Source organism: Apteryx rowi, unplaced genomic scaffold (assembly GCF_003343035.1).
Source record: "Apteryx rowi isolate R43461 unplaced genomic scaffold, aptRow1 scaffold_93, whole genome shotgun sequence".
Classification (NCBI taxonomy): domain Eukaryota; kingdom Metazoa; phylum Chordata; class Aves; order Apterygiformes; family Apterygidae; genus Apteryx; species Apteryx rowi.
The window spans coordinates 1,383,695-1,406,067 of NW_020451238.1; the positions used below are offsets into that span (position 1 = coordinate 1,383,695).

The window sequence follows — 22,373 nt, forward strand, 5'->3', positions numbered from 1 at the left end:
CCATGATGGTCAAAGGACGCCATTCCTGGACATAGGTCCTAAGTGTATCGTCAAGAGTTGCCTCTGAAAGAAGGCCTGGATTCTTAGCTTACAAATTCCAGCTATAACAGATCTGTGGGACTTCATTTTCATCAGGAATGAGATCCATCTAATTCAGATTAGTGCTACATCTTCCACAAGCCAATCCTTGAAAAAGGAAATGAAACAGTTTTGCGCTACAAGTACAACAAAAAATAAGTATTTGTATAATTACTTTTGGATAATTTTCATTCATAAATTTATAACTACACCATCAGTGTTGCCCGCCTGACAGACGCCGCTTGGGCACAGCTTGACCTGCAGTTGTAACCATGGCTGTTCCCCTCTGGAGCAGTTGGTCTCCTGGGAGCACCACGCCGAGGTATTGCAAGCCCTGTGAGCATGCTCCTGGTGGGGCCACATCTAGATATGTGCAAATACCATCAACTAAAGCACATGCCAGAAACAGTGCTTTTATGCAGAGAAGCCAGGTATCTCCTCTCTGTACAACGCCTTTTGCATGGACTAATTGGACTCCCAAATGATACTGAAGAACTACCTTATTCTGAGTTCACAGTCCACAGGTGCTGGAAACCAAATCCAGCACAAGTGGCAGGGTTGGCTCAACATCCAGTACGACATTGCCTGCCATTCTCTCCTCTCCTCTCCTCCCCTTTCCTTTCCTTTTTTTTTTTTTTTTTCTTTCTCCATAGGGCACTACAATTATTTGTTCTTGCGGTGATTAATTTCACAACTTGCACCTAATTTGACCCTAATAACTTTGGCTGCAAAGAAGCAACAGGGACAATTCCTTGTTGATCCAGACAACTTATCACCCCACGAACACAATAAAAAGGGAGAGCCCGTTATCAACAGGGAGATGCCCATTAGTATTTTTACAGGCAGAAAGTCGGGAGCTCCCTTATCAAGCAGAGAGGCTTGTACTCCAGGCACGCAGGGGGGAGGCCGGCTGCTTTCAGCCTGCAAGGCCACACAATATGGGAAGTGGGCGCTTGAAAGAGGAGTGGGAAGAATGACAGATGGTTTGTGCCTGTGCGTTTTTTTAGAGGACACCGGGTTCCTGCCATGGGAACAGGGTGGACAGTAAAGGCAGCGACTAGACGTGAAGAGTGACAAAGCAAGTCAGCCACGGACGGCCCGTGGGAGGCCAGAGGAAATGCACCATTAGTCAAAGTTGGAGGAAAAATAAAATGCGATGACAACTGGGCCATTCATGTGCTTCCCCTTCAAGGACTGACCAGACCCTTCGCAGCTCAAAAGACTCAAGTATCAGCTTCTTTTTCTCTTCAGCCAGGCTAATGTGCACCAGCACAGTCTGAGAAACTCCCCTGTCACTTATATTAATTTTTATCTTGTTGTTCTTGGCTACACTTCACTGAAGCACAGTGATGGAGAGTGCTTCAATCAATAATGCAGATCCAAGCAAGCACCCCCTCTGCTGCTGTTAGGCATCAGTTCCACAGCATAAAGCAAATGTTCACCCAACTTGTGAACTGGAGAAATAACAGGAGCACTTCCAGAACCAGAGAGCAAGACAACGAGGTGGCCTCACAAGGACATGTAAGCCCCACACATGGACAATCCCATCACAGGCCAGGATAACTGTCTGCTGTTCAAGAAATTTGCTGCTTGACACGAAAGTAGAGCTCGCAGTAACCACAGCGACAGAGGAGAAGGTGGCCTTGCATTTCACAAGCAAATTTCATCAGATGCTCCACTCTGCCACCATCAGGGAACCCCAGAGGCACCGCTGTCGCAACTCGTGAACCTGACGTATTTTGTCATTAAGGAAAGATGATGCCCTCCAGAAGGCCCCCGTGTAAACACTCACAGTGGTCGATCCTTTGGGCTTCACTGGGGAAGGACTTGCTTTGAACTGGCTCCTCCAGAGCTGTGGCATTCCCAGATTTTGAAAGTGACTGTTTCAAGAGCTTGGTGGAAGAATAAGTGCACGAGGGAGCTAAAAGGAAGAAGCAAGCAGAGAATGCTGAAACGCTCTGCTAATAATATATTGGACTCTTATCCCATCCAGGGAATTCACTGATTAATGCTTCAATAGGGCCAAATGTAACTGAAGTAAAACTGAAAGAGCATCCCACAGAAAAACAAAATGGGGGGGGAGGGGGAAAATCAAAGACCAGGGAGGAATACAATTCAATTCCTAATTAAGGACAGGACCAAAGTCCTCCCCTAAAACTTGAAGGAGTCCTGGATATATGTAGAATGAACAAGGCCAGGAATCAATGTAAACAAAGTCCAAAGTGTCAAGAGAATTCTCCTTATTTTTCCTGTGTTTGAAATATGTCTATGAAATAAACTCAATGAGAACACAAAGAGGCAAAAATCAAAAGGTCTTTCATGATTTAATTGGATCCAAGTCCAGCGTAAATTAAATAGTTAAAAAAAAAAAAATCTTTTGACAATCTGAGAGATGTTTCTTATGTTTCCAAAGCAGCTTGTGCTCTTTAAATTGCTTCCTGTTATGTGGCTAATAATCTCTGTTTTCTACATTAGTGGAATCATTCATCCAAGCGAGCCGAATTGAGCAGCTCTATCAGAGCACGAACACCCTGCTGCCCGAACCACTGTGCCTGAACCACTGTGCCCAACAACGTCTTCCCAATTATTTAGCAGTCTCCTGCCAGCAGAACATTAGCTCACTCCATTTCTCTAAGGAAAATGCCTGGGTTTCCTGATGTTTTCAGCTGTGTTTGTACAACTTGCCTTCGTGTGAAGTTGAAAATTAATGCGCTTCCTCTCCATCCTTTGAGAGAAACACAAAAAGGAAGATTATCAAGATTAAATAAAAATGCCAAAACTCAATCCTTTGTCTCTGTTGAACAGAAGTGTTTCACTAAATAGCCAAGATTCCTGTGCATCACTAATTGTGTTAGACACTCTCAGGCATCATGTAAGACCCTTCAATCTCCTGTATAAAGCTAAAAGCTGCTAAGTAACCTGTTGCACTGACACAGCGTTGAATAGAATATTGTTCAGCTACATTATGGCTCATTCGCACACATTAGTAAGAAATCAAAATAAAACAAGCTTTCAACACCGACTCTGTTTTGTTAGGAATACACAGTGGAATAATATATTTGGACTTTGTCTCACAGGTAGCCTGCAAAGAAGGGAAAGTGGTTGTGTATTTCCTTGTTTTTTTGGTTTTTTTTTTTTTTAAGTTGAAAGCCTAAAAGGTGTCTTTTTTTTTTTTTTTAAACACTGTTTTCTTTCCCCTGGTACTTTGGAAATATTAGGTAGTTATTTCCTTATTTTAGTAGAGTTATGTAATACCCTAATAGACAAAGGCTGAGAGGTATCTATAGTCCTTTTGTTTCAGATTTGTTTGAGTTATGTTAACACCTACCTAATTCCAACTCCTAATACAGCCTTGGGAAAAAGAGGTCTCCTTGTGAAAGATTTAAGAGGAAGGATCTTGCCTTTCAGTTTTCTGCCAAGACAAGGAAGAACAAGCCTGATTCCCGTGTTTCTTCAATGTAAGGGGAACAAGGATGGAAAAACATGAATAGCGTTCCTGGTGGTCATACACTCTGTAAGAAAACGAGGGGGCACAGAAAGGGTATCCTTACAGTTCATCTTCCATGGTGTGTAAAGGGTTTGCTTAAAAAATTGTATTAATAGATTGGACATACCCTTCCACAAACTGCTGAGACTTTTACCTGGAATAATCCCCCCTCCCCCCACCCGCCCCGAGATGCTGGTTCTAACAGGCTGCAACTCCCAACACCTCGATCCAGCTAACAATGCAAAGCACCTTGTTCAAACAAGACTGGTCTCCATTTCACACTACCCCCAGGGAATATCCACTTTTCCCTTCATACTATATCTTTCTGACTGATGCAATCAGATTTTGGAAACCTGCCTTATTAGTTTATATTCCAGCTTCTTAAGGATGATGCTAATTTTCCATTGTAGGACCAGCAGATTTTAGATGTGCTAGATCTTGTCTATAAGAAACAAAAAAMCCCAGCATGCACAGTACTTGGATGTCATGCTTAAAAATGGACTTTAGTGAACAGCACTCCTTGCAAAGAAAGTCTGGGGGCTGAGGTGGGGAAGACACTCTCCTAACCCTAGGAGTGCTCAAAACAAGATACTTTAAAGTCATATGCTGAACAGAGAGACACATCTGCATTTTCTGATTCATGTGAGATTTTTTTCCTTAATTTCTACACCAGTTCACCATTCTAATTTTGTTCTCCCTAGATTGGTGGTTTACTATTATAGCTTCATGCTGAGATGGCCTAAGAGTTCCATTATATCCATTAAAGATTAGATCATTTTCTTTTGTTTCCCACAGCAAGTAGGATCCCAYTCATGTCCCAAACAGAACGTCAGTAGCTTGAATGGTGTTTTCTTAAGGTGAGTATAAGATTAAAGACTGAAATCAGATGCAGCGTTGCCAAAGCCTTTGTAATATGCATGTTTCTCATGGCAAGATGATTGACAAGGATTGCAATAAGGTGCTGAAGGGGATATTTCACCTGGCCCATCAAAATTCAATGTAGAGGATTAGAACTAAGAAGAGCTGACAATATTGACTTTGAGTGCCACAACGGAAATATAATTAGCTCTTTGACATGCAGTGGACAGAAATACTCCATTTCTAAAAAAATCAACTAGAGTAATTACACCAAATTTGTTGCGTGCTGCCCTGGAAAAAAAAAAAAAAAAGTCTGTTCTTCTGTTTCTTTCTTTTCCAGTAAAATTCAAGTTTGGCACTAGAATAAATGCATACAAAACCAGCCTTTCTGCTGGAAGAACATCAGGAAAACTTTGTGCATAAAACTAAAAAACCTCTCTTAAAAGAGAGCACACAAACCTGAAAGAATGAAAAAGTCAATGAATTTTATACAAGTTTACTTATTGCAAAACAAACTGTCTGCACTATGCTTATTAAAGGCATATTTCATTGCCTAATCATAGATGTCTATTGTACCTTTTATGTTGTGAATAATAATTGCAGTCTGTTCCCCAACTGTAATTCCAAAAGACATTTTGGCATATGCTTATATTGATTCCCCTTTAACAAAGCACTTGAGAGACATGCTTGCATCCCACTGAAATTAATGGCTAACATTAACTTTGAGCACATTGATTTCACTGGGATTTAGACACATGGCAAATTTTATGGGTACAAAGTTACCTACTTTGCTGGATAGGCACGAACCTCTGAAGAGAAGACTTTGAGCACAAAAGTCTGTATAATGTGCAACTAGTTTGATTAGAAATACACTTTTGCTAACACAGCTATTCCGGTAAAAACAAACGCCACACTGCAATATATTTGCTGGAGTGAAATACCTTTTCTAGCGCCTGATCTGGAATAACCTACAATGTAGAAAYATTTTCCAATAGATATAACTACGTACAGTGCATGCATAAATGGGAAAAGGCAAAACTTAGTTATAGACAATATCTTAGCATTGAGAACAAGCTATCATTAGGTATAATCCAAATACTGTAGTACATTCAATTCCCAATTTATAAAAATTAGTGTCTATATGCTTCTCTGTTAATAATTTCCCTTTTGTGCTATTCCTGATTGCTGCAGGATTAACTGGTATATGAAAATAAGGAGAAAAAGAATAATCATAATGATGCTTACCTTGCTGCCTTTTTAGCCACTGTTCCTAGTTATCCTAATTAGTTAGAAACCGCAGTGAAATATTCCAGGAAATTAAAACAGAATAAAAACTGCAGAAGTAAAAATGCCTTTAAATGCATTCTAGTCAATATTCCTTCTCAGAATCGCATCAAGGGCAAATCCTGAGGGAGTGTTAAACTAGCCTATTTGAGAAGCTCARTCAGTATCATCTGACTTAATGGGAACTTTTCAAAAGAAACGAACTTAAGAAATAAAAGGAAATTGAGATTAATTCAAAACAATGCAGTTCTCTTTTCTGACTGAGAAGTTTCTCAGAGTTTTTAAACAATGTTTTTCTAGTCATTTCCTAATTCATTTTCCAACTTTTTTACCTAGCAGTACCCACTGCTTTGCTGTTTCGTTGCCTTCACTTGGCTTTGCCGTAGTGCATTTTTTCCACTGTATTTTGTAGTKGAAAATCCAAAGTGAATAGCTAAACATATAACAGTTTAAGCCCCATATAGTGCACTGCCTGCACTGTATTTCAAGGGAGTTCCCTCTTGATGAGTCTTCAAGAAGCATGTCAACACACACGGACTGTGAACATACCTGTTAGACCTCATTAGATGGAAAAAAAGAGGAGTATTTGAAACCACCATTACTAGGGTCTAGGGGTTCTCTTAGTTTAAAACAGTTGAGAAGGTCATCCAGCCTGGAATAATCTCTATGGTTATTCAGTTTAGGCATAAGAGAGACAGACAGATATTAACATTTTTGTTTTAAGGGRTCTCAGTCTGGCTACTACTTCTAGTTTCCTTGACACATACCACAACCAAGAGAAACAGCAGTAGGATCAACAAGGAAATCTTTTGTAAGCAGAAACTCTATTTGCAAAATTAAAAAAATACATTCAAACACTTACTAGAAAAAATTATTCTTTATTAATTCATAACACAGCACAATAAATATTGGGATCATATATATGAGGGACCCAGCAATCCTCAGACTTGTCTGCACCATGGTATGGTTTGACAAACAAGCCCTCATTAGCTGGCACCCTGAGAAGCCTGACTAAAATTATTTTTACCTTTCACATATCATCAGTAATTTGCTGCGTACATCAGCCATTTCAGTTGACATTAGTCAGGCTTAAAAAAAAAAAAAATCTTAAGGACCATCCCTGGAAAGTTATGGAAGGAATCCATTAGGAAAAAAAGCACAATCACAGTAGTTTTCATTATTCTGTCTTGCTCCCAGTTCTGATGTTACGGTTATGTAGGTGTGAATGGACATTTAGTTTTACTTTGGTGGGCAACAACATTTTGCACTAAATAAGGAACAGAACTAGGCTGCAACTCAAGATAAGAGCAATTTTCAGTAAGTCCACACAGCAATTCTAAAACCAAAAACTGCTCCACGACATTACTTCAGAGAATGCTGACATGCATTAATTTCACACCCCAAATACACTGAGGACACTTTTCCATGAACTCTCTCTATTTGTTGTCCCAAATCATTATTTTCAGCTTTATAATGAATGAAATAAACTCATCTTTCCATTGATTTGTCGGTAGCAGAAGTGAATTCAGTCTGTTGGATGCATTGCCAACAGGACAATGCAGCCACTTTTGCATGGCTGAATCCCAGTGCTTTAATTCATGGCTGCAAAAGAAACTGTGATAGGGAATCCCTAGGAAAAAAAACCCTCTTGTATACCTATACACATTCCATTTTAGTCAGGGGTGGGGTGATTCTCACATCAAGATCTCTGTAGACTGAGATGCTCAGTATCTCAATGTTTGAAATACAAAGTAAAATATTTTCAAAAAAATAACTTACTATGAACTTTGTTTTTTTACAGCTGGGAAAATCTAGTAGGTTTTTGGCTGTATCATATCCCCAGGCCTTTATTAAAGGAGACGGGAACTTTCTGAGTGCAYAGGTAGGCACCCATTCACATGCAGACGTAAAATTTTCATACCATTTCTTCTAAAGGCAGTAGCAATGTTTGGGCAGCATTCCAACTATACTTCTACTCAAAATATTTCTTTTCATCCACAAGCTTATGGAAGATTTCAGAGCTGAAAAAAAATGCATCAGCAGATCTGATAGGGAATGCCACTTGCACTAAAACTTTATCATTACTTCCTTCTTTTACTAGAAGTGTCAGGAAGTTTTAGAGAGAAAGCATTTAAGGGTTTTTTTTGTTTGTTTTTAAGTCAGAACAAATCCTTGAAAACAGAATATTTTCGTATCAATGAGTGTGATAAACGCTGTTACATCTCTTTTTTTTTTTTAAATGTCTGATCAATTTTTCTCAAATAGTTTCTCATGACAGATACAACTCTGGTGATAAGAAATATTTCACCTTTGAAATAGACCAATCGCTTGCCTGTGTTGCAATCTGCAGTGAAACAGCAGTCAAAGAAAAATATGGCAAAGATATACATGATCATGAGACTATTCTCCCAAACTGCAATAAGCAGAAGTAGGACAGCTAAGAAAATATCAAATTCCATTTGCAGAAACATTGATATAAATTAACAGCAAAAAAGAAAAATTTTGTTTTATCTAAAGATCGCCTCTCCCTTTCATGCATGCATTACTAGTGTAAAGGCTGCAAAATCTTAGTGACTATGCTTATCAAAATATTGGCAACTGCAACTTGGACTGAAATTCAAAGCAGTTTGTTTTGGGTTTTGCCTTTGTCAGGCTACCTGTTTAACAGGGTTCTGCAAAAGAAGCTTCACTGTAAGATTTCTAATTTTTTTTTTTATTGTCACAAATTAACCAGCATCTCCCCCTTCTGGCTAGCAGAAAAATAAGCAGGAACTTGCAATAGAAATATGCTTTCTTACTCTGGCCAATATTCTGAAAAAATTTTGCAGAGAATTATTTTCAAAGTGTGTTCTGAGAAGGACCATTTCCTCTCTAAATCACTGTTTAATACAGTTCCCTTCAGTAATACGTATTTTATTAAAGACCAAATCTCAAGTCATTCAAAAGTGGCATCCAGCTTATCAGTGACTAAATATTAAAAGCAAACCAACAAAGCTATCACTGGGTCAGCCAGATTTCCACATTCTATCAAACAGAAAAAGCTGCATGAGCTAGAATATTTGTGGCTTTGATTCTATTGTCAATATTGCTTAGTATGTGGTGTTCAAGCAGTAATTTGAGAGRTGTCAATTTAATTTGAACTGAAATGAATTAGCAATTTCAAGAGTGGGAAGAGAAGTCACCATAACATGAAGCTCTTTCTTTAGCACCTCTGAACTGACTAAAACACCTATCAGCCTTCACACCATAATGTTATGACCACACTGCCAGGGAATTCATCCAGTAGCAGCACAGCTTCAGTGATAATTGATCTTCTATCAAATTCCTGAACACAGCACATTTTAAAGAAAAAACGAAGATGGCTGCTTACCTATTGTTACACACTCTGGGAACGTGTTTCTACTGGTGAGCACAGAGTCTCAGTGTCCAAGATTAGGATCAGTAATGAACTATCCAAGTATTTCAGAGAAGGTATCTTCGGTGCGCTTCTAAGGGAGGCCCTGTCTGATTCCTGGCATCTGCATGAACATAGTGCGAGACACGTCTATTGGCAGTCAGCCATGCCAACAGAGAAACTCATATGACAACCATTTAAATTGTAGAAGGCCTCAGATGGCAATGGCTTCAGATACATTTTTATATATAAAACAGTGATTATTCCTTAGCTCTGAGCAAGAGAAGAGTTATAGACGCTTTGAAAGGGCAAGAGAGATGTGTTATAGTAGAACTGCATTGGTTTTAGAACTATGAGGATGGGAGGACAATATCTTAATCTGACTGTGAGAAAAAGGTGTCTACAGAGGGAATTTGAAAGATTCCTGGAACTCCAACCATTAAAATGGTTTCAACTCAAAATGCCCCTTTTCTATTTTGTGCTCTTTTTCCTTCTTTCCAGGGATGGTATTTAACCTCAGCAGCCTGTGACTGTTGCATCCAAGCCAGAACGCTTTGTAATATGTAACTTGGTAATTTCTTCAGCACAGGTAGGGTGAATGCCAATTGTCTTCATTAGTTGAGGATAGGTAGCACCACATCTACAAAAAAGAAGAAGAAGAAGAAGAAGAAAAAAAGAAAACAGTCATACACTGTTTACCTAAAATTGCTAGAGTGTTCTAAAGCATCAAACTAATCTTGCTCTTGTCTATTTTATCAGGTAGAGGAGTTGTATTTATTCTTCAAACAATTCTGTCTATTATTTCTCAGATGCTTACACAGCAAGTATTTAAACACTTAACTTCATAACACTTAGGTAGAGAAGAATTGTAAGAGTTGACACAGAGATAATTAAGCAATTTACCCAAGGTCACAAATGAGCCTATGGCAAAAACACATGACAAAAGTGCAACCTCCAGCTTTTCTTGTACTTGCATGTGTGATTCACACACGTGCGCAAACACACACACACACACACACACACACACACACACACAGAGAAAGAGAGAGAAAGAGAGAGAGAGAAAGAGAGAGAGAGAGAGAAAGAGAGAAAGAAATTCAGAGACATTCAGGATAACACCACAAAGGAAAATCATTGCTGAGCACAGATGTTACTGGAGTGCTAAGTGGGGATGGAAGAGGGAAAATCATCCTTTGGAGGGACTGAAGTAATACCTAATATTTGACAAAGGAGGAGAGAAACTCATACTTACAATGGGTGTTCCACAAAACTCCAGATTTGTGAAATACAATAGAAACCAATACAAGGATCTGACCTGCTGAAAACCTCTTACTGTGGCTAAAGTTTTAATTTCCCTCAGGCAAGGCAGAAAAGCATTCCAGTTTCATGCGCTTCCTTTTCACTGGTTATTTTGGATAAAACTTCAAAACAATGACATCCTAAGAAATGTAGTTCTAGAATCTATACCACTGGCAATTAATGGACTACAAACACATGTTGAAAATGTGTACTCAGGGTATACTGCAATCAGTGATTTCTAAGATATTCCTCATGTGATACTTGTGGTCCTGCCTTCTTAATCCTTTCTGCTTTTCATTTGTGCTAGTTACTCACAACTATAAGACTAAAACTGCAATAAAATCGTGATGATATTCGGGACAATGAGCTAACATCACAGTCTAGGGGGGGAAGTTTCTTGCATCCCATTGACTGTTTTCTTCAAAGATGAGTTAAAAACTATAATTTAGTAATGTATATATAGGAATCAACATTTCTGAACACATGAATCAGATATAAGAAGGGAAATATAAAACAAGTAAGAAATAATTGTAGCACACAAGAGAGACAGCAGAAATGCTCCATCTAACCAGAAAGGATCCAAAATCATTCCTTACTCCTTCAAAGGGAGGACAAGAAATATATGGGTCAGGAAAAAAACACTTCTATATTTATTTTTGAACAAACTCTTGAAGAAGATCAGATCACAAAGGTTCATCTACTTTGGATAAGTACATTATTGTACTTATCAGAAAGCTCCAGACTAAAGAACCTGCTCTCTTTCACCATCCTACAGAGATTTCTTCCTTACCATATCATATAGTGGTTAGTTTATACCCCAGAAACAAAGATTCATTCAGGTCCTTACTGAGCTTTTAAGGAGCTATGGCTATGCACATTTAAACATGAGATTAGGAAAAGAATTCTTGGCAGGTGTAAGAAAGCTTCTTATGGAAAGCACAAATATCCTTTTAAAGAAGGGACTTGAAAGACTATATGGTGATTACCTATCCTGTGCATAGAATGCAAAGGCAGCCTCTCTCTCTCTGAGAAAACTAACATTAGTAAGTGCAGGTACACGTTTATTTTTGCTTTAACAATATCAAGCCAGCATTATATTTTTCCTCAGTTGTTCCTTAACTATATCCAGTATTTCTATAACTAAATCCAGTATATCTCAATGCAGAACTGCAGCATTTTTAGTGAAAATATATGCAATACTACATAAAAGTAACAAAAAGCATGGATTCTTTATAGCGTTGCCAAAACTAGGCAGCTATCTTTTATAATCTTGCAATAACTTAAAAAGCAGGCTTTAGAAGCTAGAGACATTCTTTTGTACTTACTTGATTCCAAGCGCAAATCCTTGAATAACTTCGCCTGCATTTGGTCCAATGAAATGAAGGCCAAGGATTCGCTGCTCTCTCTCTCGTAAGCACACCATCTGAAAACAATACATTACCTAGAGATCTTTCCTTRGAGCATCTAAAGATAAGGCACGAAGATGAATCAAATGAAAACGAAGTGCCCTAAGATCCCAGTTCAGCAGTCTATCCCCATCATGCAAAGAAATTAAGCACTTGCCCAAATTTTACCGACTTCAAAAGGTCTTATGCTTGTCCTTAAGCACTTTCCTGGATCAAAGCTTTATTAGTCTATTTCCTTCAGACTTCAGGGAGCCATTGACAACCRATAATTTGAGGTATATTTAATACTTCATTGTTTGTCATTTGTATGAAATCCTTAAAATATCCTCTGTAGTCCAATAATCAGACTAACGTCATTTTGATGCTGAAGGGCCACCTTAGCATTTTTCTGAGCCTGTACAGGAATTCTCAGCAGCTAATCAACTATATTTCCAAAGATGGACACTACTAATTATAGGACTTTCTGTGCCTTAGTAATCCAGTCCGGGAACACTCATAGTAGCATGCTTGGTGAGATGTATTTACCACATCAGCCACGTGACCTAAAAAGGAGTCAAGCCTTGGAAGCAGCCAAAAATGAAGATGAATAATTAAGTATCAGTGAAGGCCTGAGTCACTGCACACCTGCTTTTATTAGAGAACATGATGAAAGTTTTTTCTTTCCTTTAAGGACAGCATCTTCATCACTATAAAAAGAAAGTCAGAGTCTCCCTGTGTCCTCCCATCAGGTATTAAATAATCACTAATCTGATAGGTTCTGCTATGCAGTAAAGGCTGTGGATTCATTTGTCAGGAATCCCCAGAACAGCACTCCCAACATGGTAGTCTAAATATTGAAAGAACAGAACAGAAAAGAAAAGCAAAACAGGTCTTAGAGTTTTAAACTCTAAGTTTAATGCTTGTTCATGTGTCTTGGGAGTTTAATAAGCATTATATTCAATGTCATCCAACAACTGCTATGCCATTACTACTCTGCCGTCAAGTATTCAGTTGCATTGATGTAATTTAAAGGGAATAGCTGAAAAGAATTAGCATCATCTTAGTTGCAGTGCTTCTTGGGATAGTTAAGGTAGATATCTAGCTACTCACAAAAGTCAGATGTGACAAGACAGAAAAACTGGTTACAGCTATTGACAATGGATACTCCTTACATAACACAATAATAATTAGCAAAATAATTTGTGATGGACCTATAGAAGTCATTACATTTATTCCACTAAGAGAAGTTAGGTCCCTGATATTGGGGAGAAAAAAAAGAAAAAGAAAAAGAAAACTATGATACATTCTACTGATACTACACTCCACTTATCTAAGATTCTCTGCTGTGGGCAAGTGCATCAAAAACCTTTTCACAACTGAAGAAACTGGATTGATCTAGGAGAAGATGTTTCAACTCTGACATTCTGGTCTAAACAGGGAGGTTTTGTATTCATGAACAAGACATGGAACAATTTAGTTTTGTAAGCTTTATGCTTCTTTTTTTTTTTGAGGGCAGTGTACTTTCCCAAGAGGTGGCCATTCATTTATCACGTATAACTAGTTAAGAACTCYGCTGGGGGAAGCAGAGATTGGTCTCTATGAAATTTGGAGTATTTCATAGGAACTTAAGGGCAGTTTATAGATGGACTGCTCTCATCAGGAGAATGTCAGCTCTGAAAAATGCTAATACGTGTAAAATATTTTCAAGATGCAGTGGGCTATGTGATGAATATAAAACATGTGAAGCTTTACTAGAGAAACAGGCTGTCACCAAAAAAAGATTTCATCCATTTTGTGAAAGTTTTTTTCTGCCAAATACTCCTCCTTAAAGTGGACTGTACCATATCTCTCTCTCTCTCTCTCTTTTTTTTTTTTTTAAAGATAAAGCAAGTCAGAAGGTTTCAACACTCACTTTCATATAGCATTGAGTTGCATCTCTTTCAGCCACTGTAAACTCTAAAGGTTTATAATATGCATGGTATACCTGGTAGGGAAAATAACATTTTGTGTTAGAGCATACCATTATGTTGAAAACAGCTATTTTATATTATAATGATTACTATTACTGCATATTGATGATGTTACAGAAAAACAAGAACGGATTTACTTAAAGCTTGTTCATTATTTTAAAGCAAGATATGGAAAGCACAATTAAGAGTTTAACACAAAACTTTCTTAGAAAACCATTAGATTAAAAACAAAACAAAACAAAACAAAAAACACTACGAATACATCAGGCTACTCAAATCAGTGTCTCAAATTCAAAATAATGTTAGATATGTTCCTTCGGACGTCTCACAACYGAAAGTTTAAGTAATACCTCATTTATGGAAAATAATGAAATCCAAATCTATAACCATGTATACTGCAAGGACAACTTACACTGTAATTCTGCGGATTGTACAGTAAATACTTATTTCTTTATTAATGATTTTGCCTGGGGCTCCAGGATAAATTCATCAACCGAACTTTCTCTCACATACATACATCACATCAGCATCTTATTTGCCCCACACATCAATTGCCTGTCTTTATCAGGTAAGAACAATTGTTCTTACCTGATATTTCTATCATTCTAAATGAAATCAGTAACCAGAAATCCAGATAACAAGTCTAGGACAAATTTTAAAGAGTACACTATATTTCAGAATAACAGAAATCAGAAATAACAACTTACTGAAYATGAAGTAGAGGACTTATAATTACAGTACTGCACTTCATATTTCCACAGCTTACTGAGTCATATACTGACAATCTTTATGATAAGGGAAAAGTAACACAACCTATCCTTTCAAAGGTGACTTGTTTGAATTTTGGCTTATTATAAGAGTGACTGTGAACTTCCTCACCATGAGTACCATAATCTCATCATTTATCTCAGGGGACTAAGTGGGAATATATGCCATATCAGTTCTTCCTCAATATGCATGCCTATGCACATCAAATCAAGATATTTTAGCCACAAAAAAGGCACCTAGCAGCTTGTGTGAATATTTCTGGGACATCCAAAGTTTAGACTAGTGGACCTGGCCAGCGCTTCTGACAACTAAAAGGAACATAACTGTCATTTAATGATGATGCACAATGTCATTTGTTAAAACAGCAACTAATTTAAAATTTCACTGCCGTCAGATTCTATTATTTTAAGACCACTAGGTTACAATTTCCATTGCGACATGCTGCAATACCTTTAAAGTCCTGAGCTTTTCTGAAGACACCAACTCCCTAACTGCAAACACAGTATTGTGGGGATCAAAAATTTTTGCTTGATAACACAGGGAAATTTCTATCTTTTCATAACACAACTCTGGCATCAACTATAAAATTAAACATACCTCAATATTATCTGATCCATAACATTGCACAGCCTCTTCTTCTGACAGTCCAACACAACCATATTCCAAGGGAGTGAAAACTGTAGTAGGTACCTGCTTGTGAGGAAACAACAGAAAATATTACTGTTGAACCATATGAAGCAGCTACATGGCAGATACAGGGGAAACTTTCACATGAGTGAGAAGTACAGCTCTGTCACATGCATCTACTTTGGTTACTGTCAAAACTGGATTCCGATGATAAAATATAATTAAAAAAAAATTTTTTTAAGGTTTTATTATTGAAAGAAGAATTGAAAGAAGAAATAACAACTCACATTGTTATAGTCCATCAATTCTGAAGACTGGCCAAAAAGACGCCGAGCCAGCAGTTTTCCCGCAGCTATTGCTGTGGGTGTCAATTCAGGGCGGCCCTGAGAAAAGAGCACAAAGCTTTGTTTTAACTAAGAGAGAAGTAACATAAGAGGATTTCTCCTGGGACAATGGGCAGAGGAAGGCCAGATCTTCGGAATTCCAGCTTAGTAGTCAGGGCTCCAAATGGAGGAAGGAGTAATCATTTCTATCCAAACATGCTTTTAAGTGTCTGAGCTTGAGAGCTGTCTTGATGTGGGAACAAACACCATGAATGAATGCATGCCAAAATCTTACGTCTTATCACGTTACCCCCCAAAGAGCAGAAGATATTCACATACTAAGCGTCCACTTCCCCTTCTCTCTCCATAGTAAGTCATTGATAAGGTTTTTTTGATCATTCTTTTAAAGCAAAAAAACCCCAAACCCTAGTATAAAGCAAAAATGTTTTAAAACATCAGACCTTTTCAAAAAAGTTAAGTCTACCGCATTGTTACAAAACATGGATTTAACCCGCACAAAAAGCTTTGCTATTTGCAAGCACCATTACTGACTTCCTATGCTGATCCTGGATCACAGAAGTGGAACACTATCTGGCAGCACTGCAACTTATAGGTTGTGTTGGTCCCAATCTCAGACTCTGGTATTGGAGAGGGTCAGGAAAAGGATYGCTGTTGGCAAATGCTAACTCCCTGCAAGTAAGAAATGGAATGATAGTAGGAGAGGAGCAGGACATGCTCCAGTTCAAGCTTGAGTCCTGGCTATTTTTATATCCAAACAGGACTACATGGTGTGCCAGAACCCTAATTTTGAGTGCTGGCACAATACCACTGGGGCATCAGAACTCCAGTGCTAGTTTTAAGCAAGTGGAAATTTTTGCGAATGAAGTGAGGCATTCTTAAAGGAATTTTTGAAGTCTGAGGAAGAATGGTCCATGCAAGTTAATAAGCTCTAATAAACATTATAAATTTAGTCAAAAACATTTCAAGAGTTATCCAAGAATAGATCATCAAGATGCCTGTCTGAGATGAGAGAGAGGTCAAAAATCTGGAAGGAATGATGTGGAGACACAAAAAGCCATATCTGGAAACCAGTACCTTCATGGGACAGTGTGGAATGCTTTATAAAAATTGTGAAATTTTGATTCATACAGGTCCTATCTAGATCCAACATTTGTCAGATTCCTGCAAATCCCCATTTGGAAGTGGTTGTCCAATAATTCCTCAAAAAGAGCCTTTAGCAGAAATTAAAATAAAGATTTCCCACCACGCACATTCCAGCTTTTCAAACATGTATTATCCTAATATTTCTGAGCATTTAATTTATCACAATCCATTTCTCTTTCCCAGATTATCTTTTCTGTAAGTTGTTAGGTAGTTTCTGTACAAGGTATTAGCTGCCATTTGCTTTAGTACACATACCGTATCAGCCAACTGCATATTGATATGTATTTATGCTTTATCTGTACTAACAACCACTTAAATTCAAACTTCTGTTCCAAAAAGCAGACCCAAATGACATGAAAAGCTCTTATGTCTAACCTGGTAACAGACACTCCGTATTCTAATTAATAAAGACTAATTATTTTTGCAAGCCTAAGATCCATCAAATCATAGGTTTTCAAATCCAGCATTTTGACTTTCAAGTCTGTAAGTGTCATTTACCAGATGAAATTTGCCATTTGTTTTTTCTTACACACATTTGCCTGAAACATGGCTGCCAATCATTTCTGTAGCAGGAAATACAGATGTTGTTTTGGCATTCCAGAAATGAATAGAAGATTGGAACGAGAGATAAAATTGTGAAAGCACTGCCATGCATTCCATAAAACCCAGCTAATTACTAAAACATCCATGCAGATAAAGCCCAATTTCTCATAAACAATGGCTTAAAGACCTTCCCTGGTAAATATTTGAAATGAACATTCACTTTGCAGTCATGTGTAGAATTACCCTGCTGAGTATTATGGATACGAATTGTTCATAAGAATCCTCCAATGTATTCTACATTTAAACTAGATGGCTCCTAAGAGAGTTTAAAAAGCTTTGAAGTCCTGTGTATTTGCTCTAACATGACTCTTTTTTTGGTCTCATTTCTATTCAAAGCAACATATTGTACATTCCACCTTCTCTACACATCTTTGTTATAACACCCTTTGAAATATGACAGATGTATAGTATTGTGTACATATGATAAACCTCCTTCTGAGAGAACATCTTTATAGTGTGTGCTGTGCTTTTCAACATGTCTGGAGGAAGGATTTTAACACATAGACCAGCACTGCAAATATTCAAATTAGAATTCCAGCCTGGTCATCCTCACCCTGATTACAGAGGATGAAAAAACCTAAATGCAATTTCACCTGCCAGTTGAAAACTCTATTTTGCCAAATCTTGAAAAATCTTTTGAGGGTAGACAAACCAACCAACCTAAGAGAGATTTTTCCCTTCTTTCAGATGAACAGCTTGAATAACTTTAGGATTTCATTGTCTATACGAGGGTGCAACAAGACACCCATGCACACATAGTTTCCCATTTATGCCAGCTGGGTAAGACTCCCAAATGAAAACACTCATTCTGAACATGTCAGCAAACACCCTCCTCCCCTCCCCCCGGGCACTGGATTTAAAAAAAAAAAAAGTTTTTGCTATTTGGTAGCAAGTTAGTGTCTACTCAATGTGGCATGAGGAAGAGGGAGGAAGGGGAACTGAGAGTTACTTGCAAAGGTATAAACAATCAGTAACATCTTATGGTAGCAAAGAAACTGAGACAGGGAAAGAGCAGAGAAAAAAGAAAAGGCCTGAACAGGAACACCGGAGACAAAATCCTATTTTTATARGCAATATTAGGGATCACGATGCTCATTTGCAGGAAGGAAGATTTCCCTTCCTGCCCTTTTTGCAAGGTCTCTGCAGCAACCTCACACACCAAGCTGCACAGCTTTGTGGTTCCCAAAGAATACACAAAGAAGGATCAAGTGCATCCTGCTGAGATGTGCACCAACACCAACTACATTGTGAACTTTGTTCCACTGCTGGTTCCCATGCCAGTGAGATTTATTATCTAAATTAATTCTGCTTTAAAAATGAATTTAGAACTCAAATAAAATAGTTTGATTGCTTAGCATTTTAGCAGTTCTGCTGTGGAATTACATGGCTSACATTGCACTGGGGATCAGATTTGACAATGGCAAGAATTCCTTCTGTCTTTAAATTTTATAAAGGCACGAGTACTATACTGTGATTTACTTAACTCCCTATCCCAGAGCACTGAGATGATATGCAAGTATAAGCTTAAGAGAATATTTCTACAAGGCACTCATTTAACTCTCCAGTTTTTCCCAGTTGTACACTGGACATAGTATAAAACTGTGTTTTTACCAGTTACATTTAGAAGTCCCTGTTACACAATTCAAGTTTGAAAATCTGAACTAACGTGGACAAAAGCAGGAAAAGGAAACCGAAGGTTTAACAAAGAAATGAAAATAACCAATAAATGAAGACCTGACTTTTTAGATCTAGAGTAGGAAAGAGGAGCGCATCCTGCCTCCAACTTTATATTTCTTACTTAACTAAATCCTCAAAGGGCAGAAGACAAAAAGCATCCAAAAGGAAATGACTTGCCCAGAATAACACTGCAGATTGGCAGTAGAATGAGCAACAGAATCTAAGGCCTTGCCAACATTGCCTCTAACAACTGCCGCTTGGATTAAATTAAAAAGAAATTTTGGAAAGCAGGAGGCCCATCCAAGGCATATACCAGAGATGAGCTGGGGTAGGAGGTGACTGAGTAGAAAGAGGACTTCAGGAAACATCCCAGAGCATGAAGTGACAAGTACAGAGCAAACCTCCACATGGACAGAGAAGAAAGGAGAGGAACTGTACATAATCCCAGGGCTCTGAGTGACCAGACAGGACAGAAAAGCTGTGGAGAGTAAAGAAAAAAAAGAGAAATAGCTGAGCAGGAAAGAGTTTTAACACAGTTAAAAAGGAAATGGCTAGTCATTCACATGAAGATGGAGACAGACAGGAAGAAACACGTGCCTAGATACAGGGGAAGAGGTCAGGAGCGGTCAGCAGATTTATGAGATTTAAGTGTCTCTGACTGTTCCAGAGTCCCGTCAGGAATTTGCAGGGCTATTCCCAACACATCATGTAACCTGTTACATCTCTTCAAAAAGTCAGGGCACCTGTAGGGTTTATATTTGGCAGAATGACAAACCTTTTAAAGGTCCTTCAAAACATATTATATATGGGCTTTGGATATCATTACAGCATTTAGACTTCCAGACTTTTTAAAAGATGTCTCCTTTATATCAAAACCCATCCCGACTGTAAGGGATGGGCACTTTTTGCACTGCAAGGGCACAGTTCGGAATCCAGCCATACTCTGTATTTTATGAAGACAACATATTTCAAGACGCCCAGCTTGAAATATATACAGTAGACATTCTATTCTTAATTTTCAGTTTACAGAAGAACTAAGTGACTGGAAGTATCTGAGCATATTTTGATCAGGGCAAGAGATCCCTGTCACAGATAACTTTCTGGATTATTAACAGAATTAAATTAAGGCCACGGAATTCTGTTTTTGCATCTGTAACAAGAATAAGAAAATTGTTTTTCTCAAGCTAATAATTTTTTTTTTTTGAAAAAAGGCTCATTATTATTTATGTGGCATAAACATTCACAAATCACGAATAGAAGTCAAATGCAGTAAGTACTTGGAGCACTCTTTTTTTTATTATTATGGAGGCACACACTTTTATCAGAAACATTTTGTATCAGGGAACAGAAATGCTGTCTTAATCACAATTAAAACCCAAAAGACTAAAACTATTTACAGAATTTGTCATGGTCATTCTCAGTAAGCGTATTCAGCTCCAGAAGCTAAAATCTATTTTCACTCAGCATTCACAGGCAGCATGAAGTCATATGTTTGAAGTGATAAAATCATTATTAGAAAGATAATTAAAGTGATAAAGACATTATTATTAGAGTCTGACCAATGATGCATTGCCTGATAAGCATCAGTAATAATCTCTAATGCTGAGATACTTCACAAAATCCATGTGAAGGAAATTACTGACCCAGGCGGCTGGCATAAACACTACAGCTCTACAAAAATGAAAAAGAGCAAAGCCCTAATATATATGCTACAGCATGACGACATCTGGGGACTAGTTATTAGTCAGGAACAAAGYTGGCTTCCTGTTATTGTAAAATAGTTTATGTAGACTCAGTACCTCTGTTATGTCTCCAACTGCATAAATGTGAGGAACAGAAGTAGCTTCGCTGGCATCAACAACGATCTTTCCAGTTTCAGAATTAGTTTTCACGCCAACTGTCTCCAAATTGAGAGTTTTAGTGTCAGGGACTCGGCCTTAAGGAAAAAAAGAAATTAATGTAAAAACTACTTGAAAACTTTGGCAGAGTTAATCTAAAAAACTGGCATTCCCCATCATAGATTTCCAAGTCCRTTGTGCTATTTGATGGTCCAAGTAGAAAGAAAACAAAATGATGGTGAAAAGCTGAAAAGGTGGAAAGTATGGATATGAATTCCTTTGTGATAGGAGCTCTATTACCRTTGCCTTTGCTTAGACTATTTAGAAGAAAGGTATCCTTTAAAAATGTGCAGGACACCATCCACTGCAAAACGTGCAAAAGAGTTGGTTTAATATTTATCACATATTCTAAATTTAGTTTGCAGACAATATGAATACATATATATGTATATAWATATATAAATAAACAAACAAGCAACTTCTACAATGAAAATTACCAATAAACACTAACTGAAAGGCACTCAGTACTGACAAACAGCCTGCTGTGCACACTTGTGGACACAAATTATTAGCAATGCTGTCCAACATTAAGCATTCCTAAAGTCCTCTTTTCTTTTTATCTTATACTTATTTTAAAGCTTTTTTAGTCCCCTCAGCTTGGACAATAAAGTTTTATCAACTTTGCTCTAAAGTCCTTAATGCTGAGATATTTAGGTCAAACACTGTACAAACATTTTGTAGAATTTAAAACTATTATTTTCACTGGATTTAAAGATGAATGCAGCAAACTCTACTGAGCCGAGATTATTACAGCTTCCTCTTCCAAAGATTTTAAACTCCATCTCTTCCACAGGATTGCTCTCTCTAAATTACATTTCAAACTATACACCTTTAAAAATATTTTTGTAATTTTTTCTGCAGAGTTACCACTAAGATCACCAAAATCTTGATAACACTACACTGAGCTTCTGTACAGTCCTAGCACAATGGGTCCTGATCCAGGAGTGGAATATTAGATCCCATCCAATTTTTCAAATGTATTTGAAAGTTAATGCGCACTGTCAATTTATCAGGTACTCCCAGAATTTGTAAGGACATACAGGGTGACATAGAGGAGATTGCCCAAATATCTCTAAACAAAGGAAGTTTTATAGTGTTGCATCCATTTCAGAGGCTATAAATGGATATATTTCTATCCTTTGTGTGGGAGTCATGATTTTGTGTTTGATGTTAATACAGAACTATAGCAAAGCAAACCAAAAAGGGAAATGTGTTTTCATTACAAAAACAAGTTCTTTGATGTTAATGTAGGAAATTATTAAACAAAAGGAAAACCTGGCTTGTCAATACAGATCTAATTATATGTAAACACATGATTCACTGCTTTATACATCTGCCATATAGCCAGGCCCCCCAAACAATGTCACATCTGAATGCCTCTGTAAAGACTTCTGTGTATTAATTTCATCTGGTGAAACCAACACTTCCTCTGGGAGCACTGACTGAAGCTGTCGGCACTTGGCTATCTGTCTGTCTTCCCTTCTGTTGTCCCCATGGGATGTTGATCTGCTGTTCCTTCTCTGCCCCCTGCTCCCCAGTCCTGATGCTATCAGGCAAC

General features: G+C 37.8%; 1 protein-coding gene across 3 annotated transcripts in view; it reads right to left on the minus strand.

Annotated features, from left to right (window-relative positions):
* Positions 1 to 6,565: 6,565 nt before the first annotated feature.
* Positions 6,566 to 22,373, minus strand: part of TXNRD2 (thioredoxin reductase 2) — a 38,236-nt gene continuing 22,428 nt past the window's right edge. Inside the window, exons 12-17 of one of the 3 annotated variants that reach the window (XM_026091911.1) lie at positions 20,717 to 20,853; positions 15,438 to 15,533; positions 15,121 to 15,213; positions 13,698 to 13,769; positions 11,726 to 11,823; positions 6,566 to 9,741 (exon numbers count right to left, since the gene is read on the minus strand). In XM_026091911.1, coding sequence (XP_025947696.1) covers positions 9,618 to 9,741; positions 11,726 to 11,823; positions 13,698 to 13,769; positions 15,121 to 15,213; positions 15,438 to 15,533; positions 20,717 to 20,853 — 620 coding nt within the window. In that variant the 3' untranslated portion in view covers positions 6,566 to 9,617. Of the gene's footprint in view, positions 9,742 to 11,725; positions 11,824 to 13,697; positions 13,770 to 15,120; positions 15,214 to 15,437; positions 15,534 to 20,716; positions 20,854 to 22,373 lie in introns of those variants that run through there. The other 2 variants (XM_026091912.1, XR_003257886.1) reach the window with 2 other exon arrangements.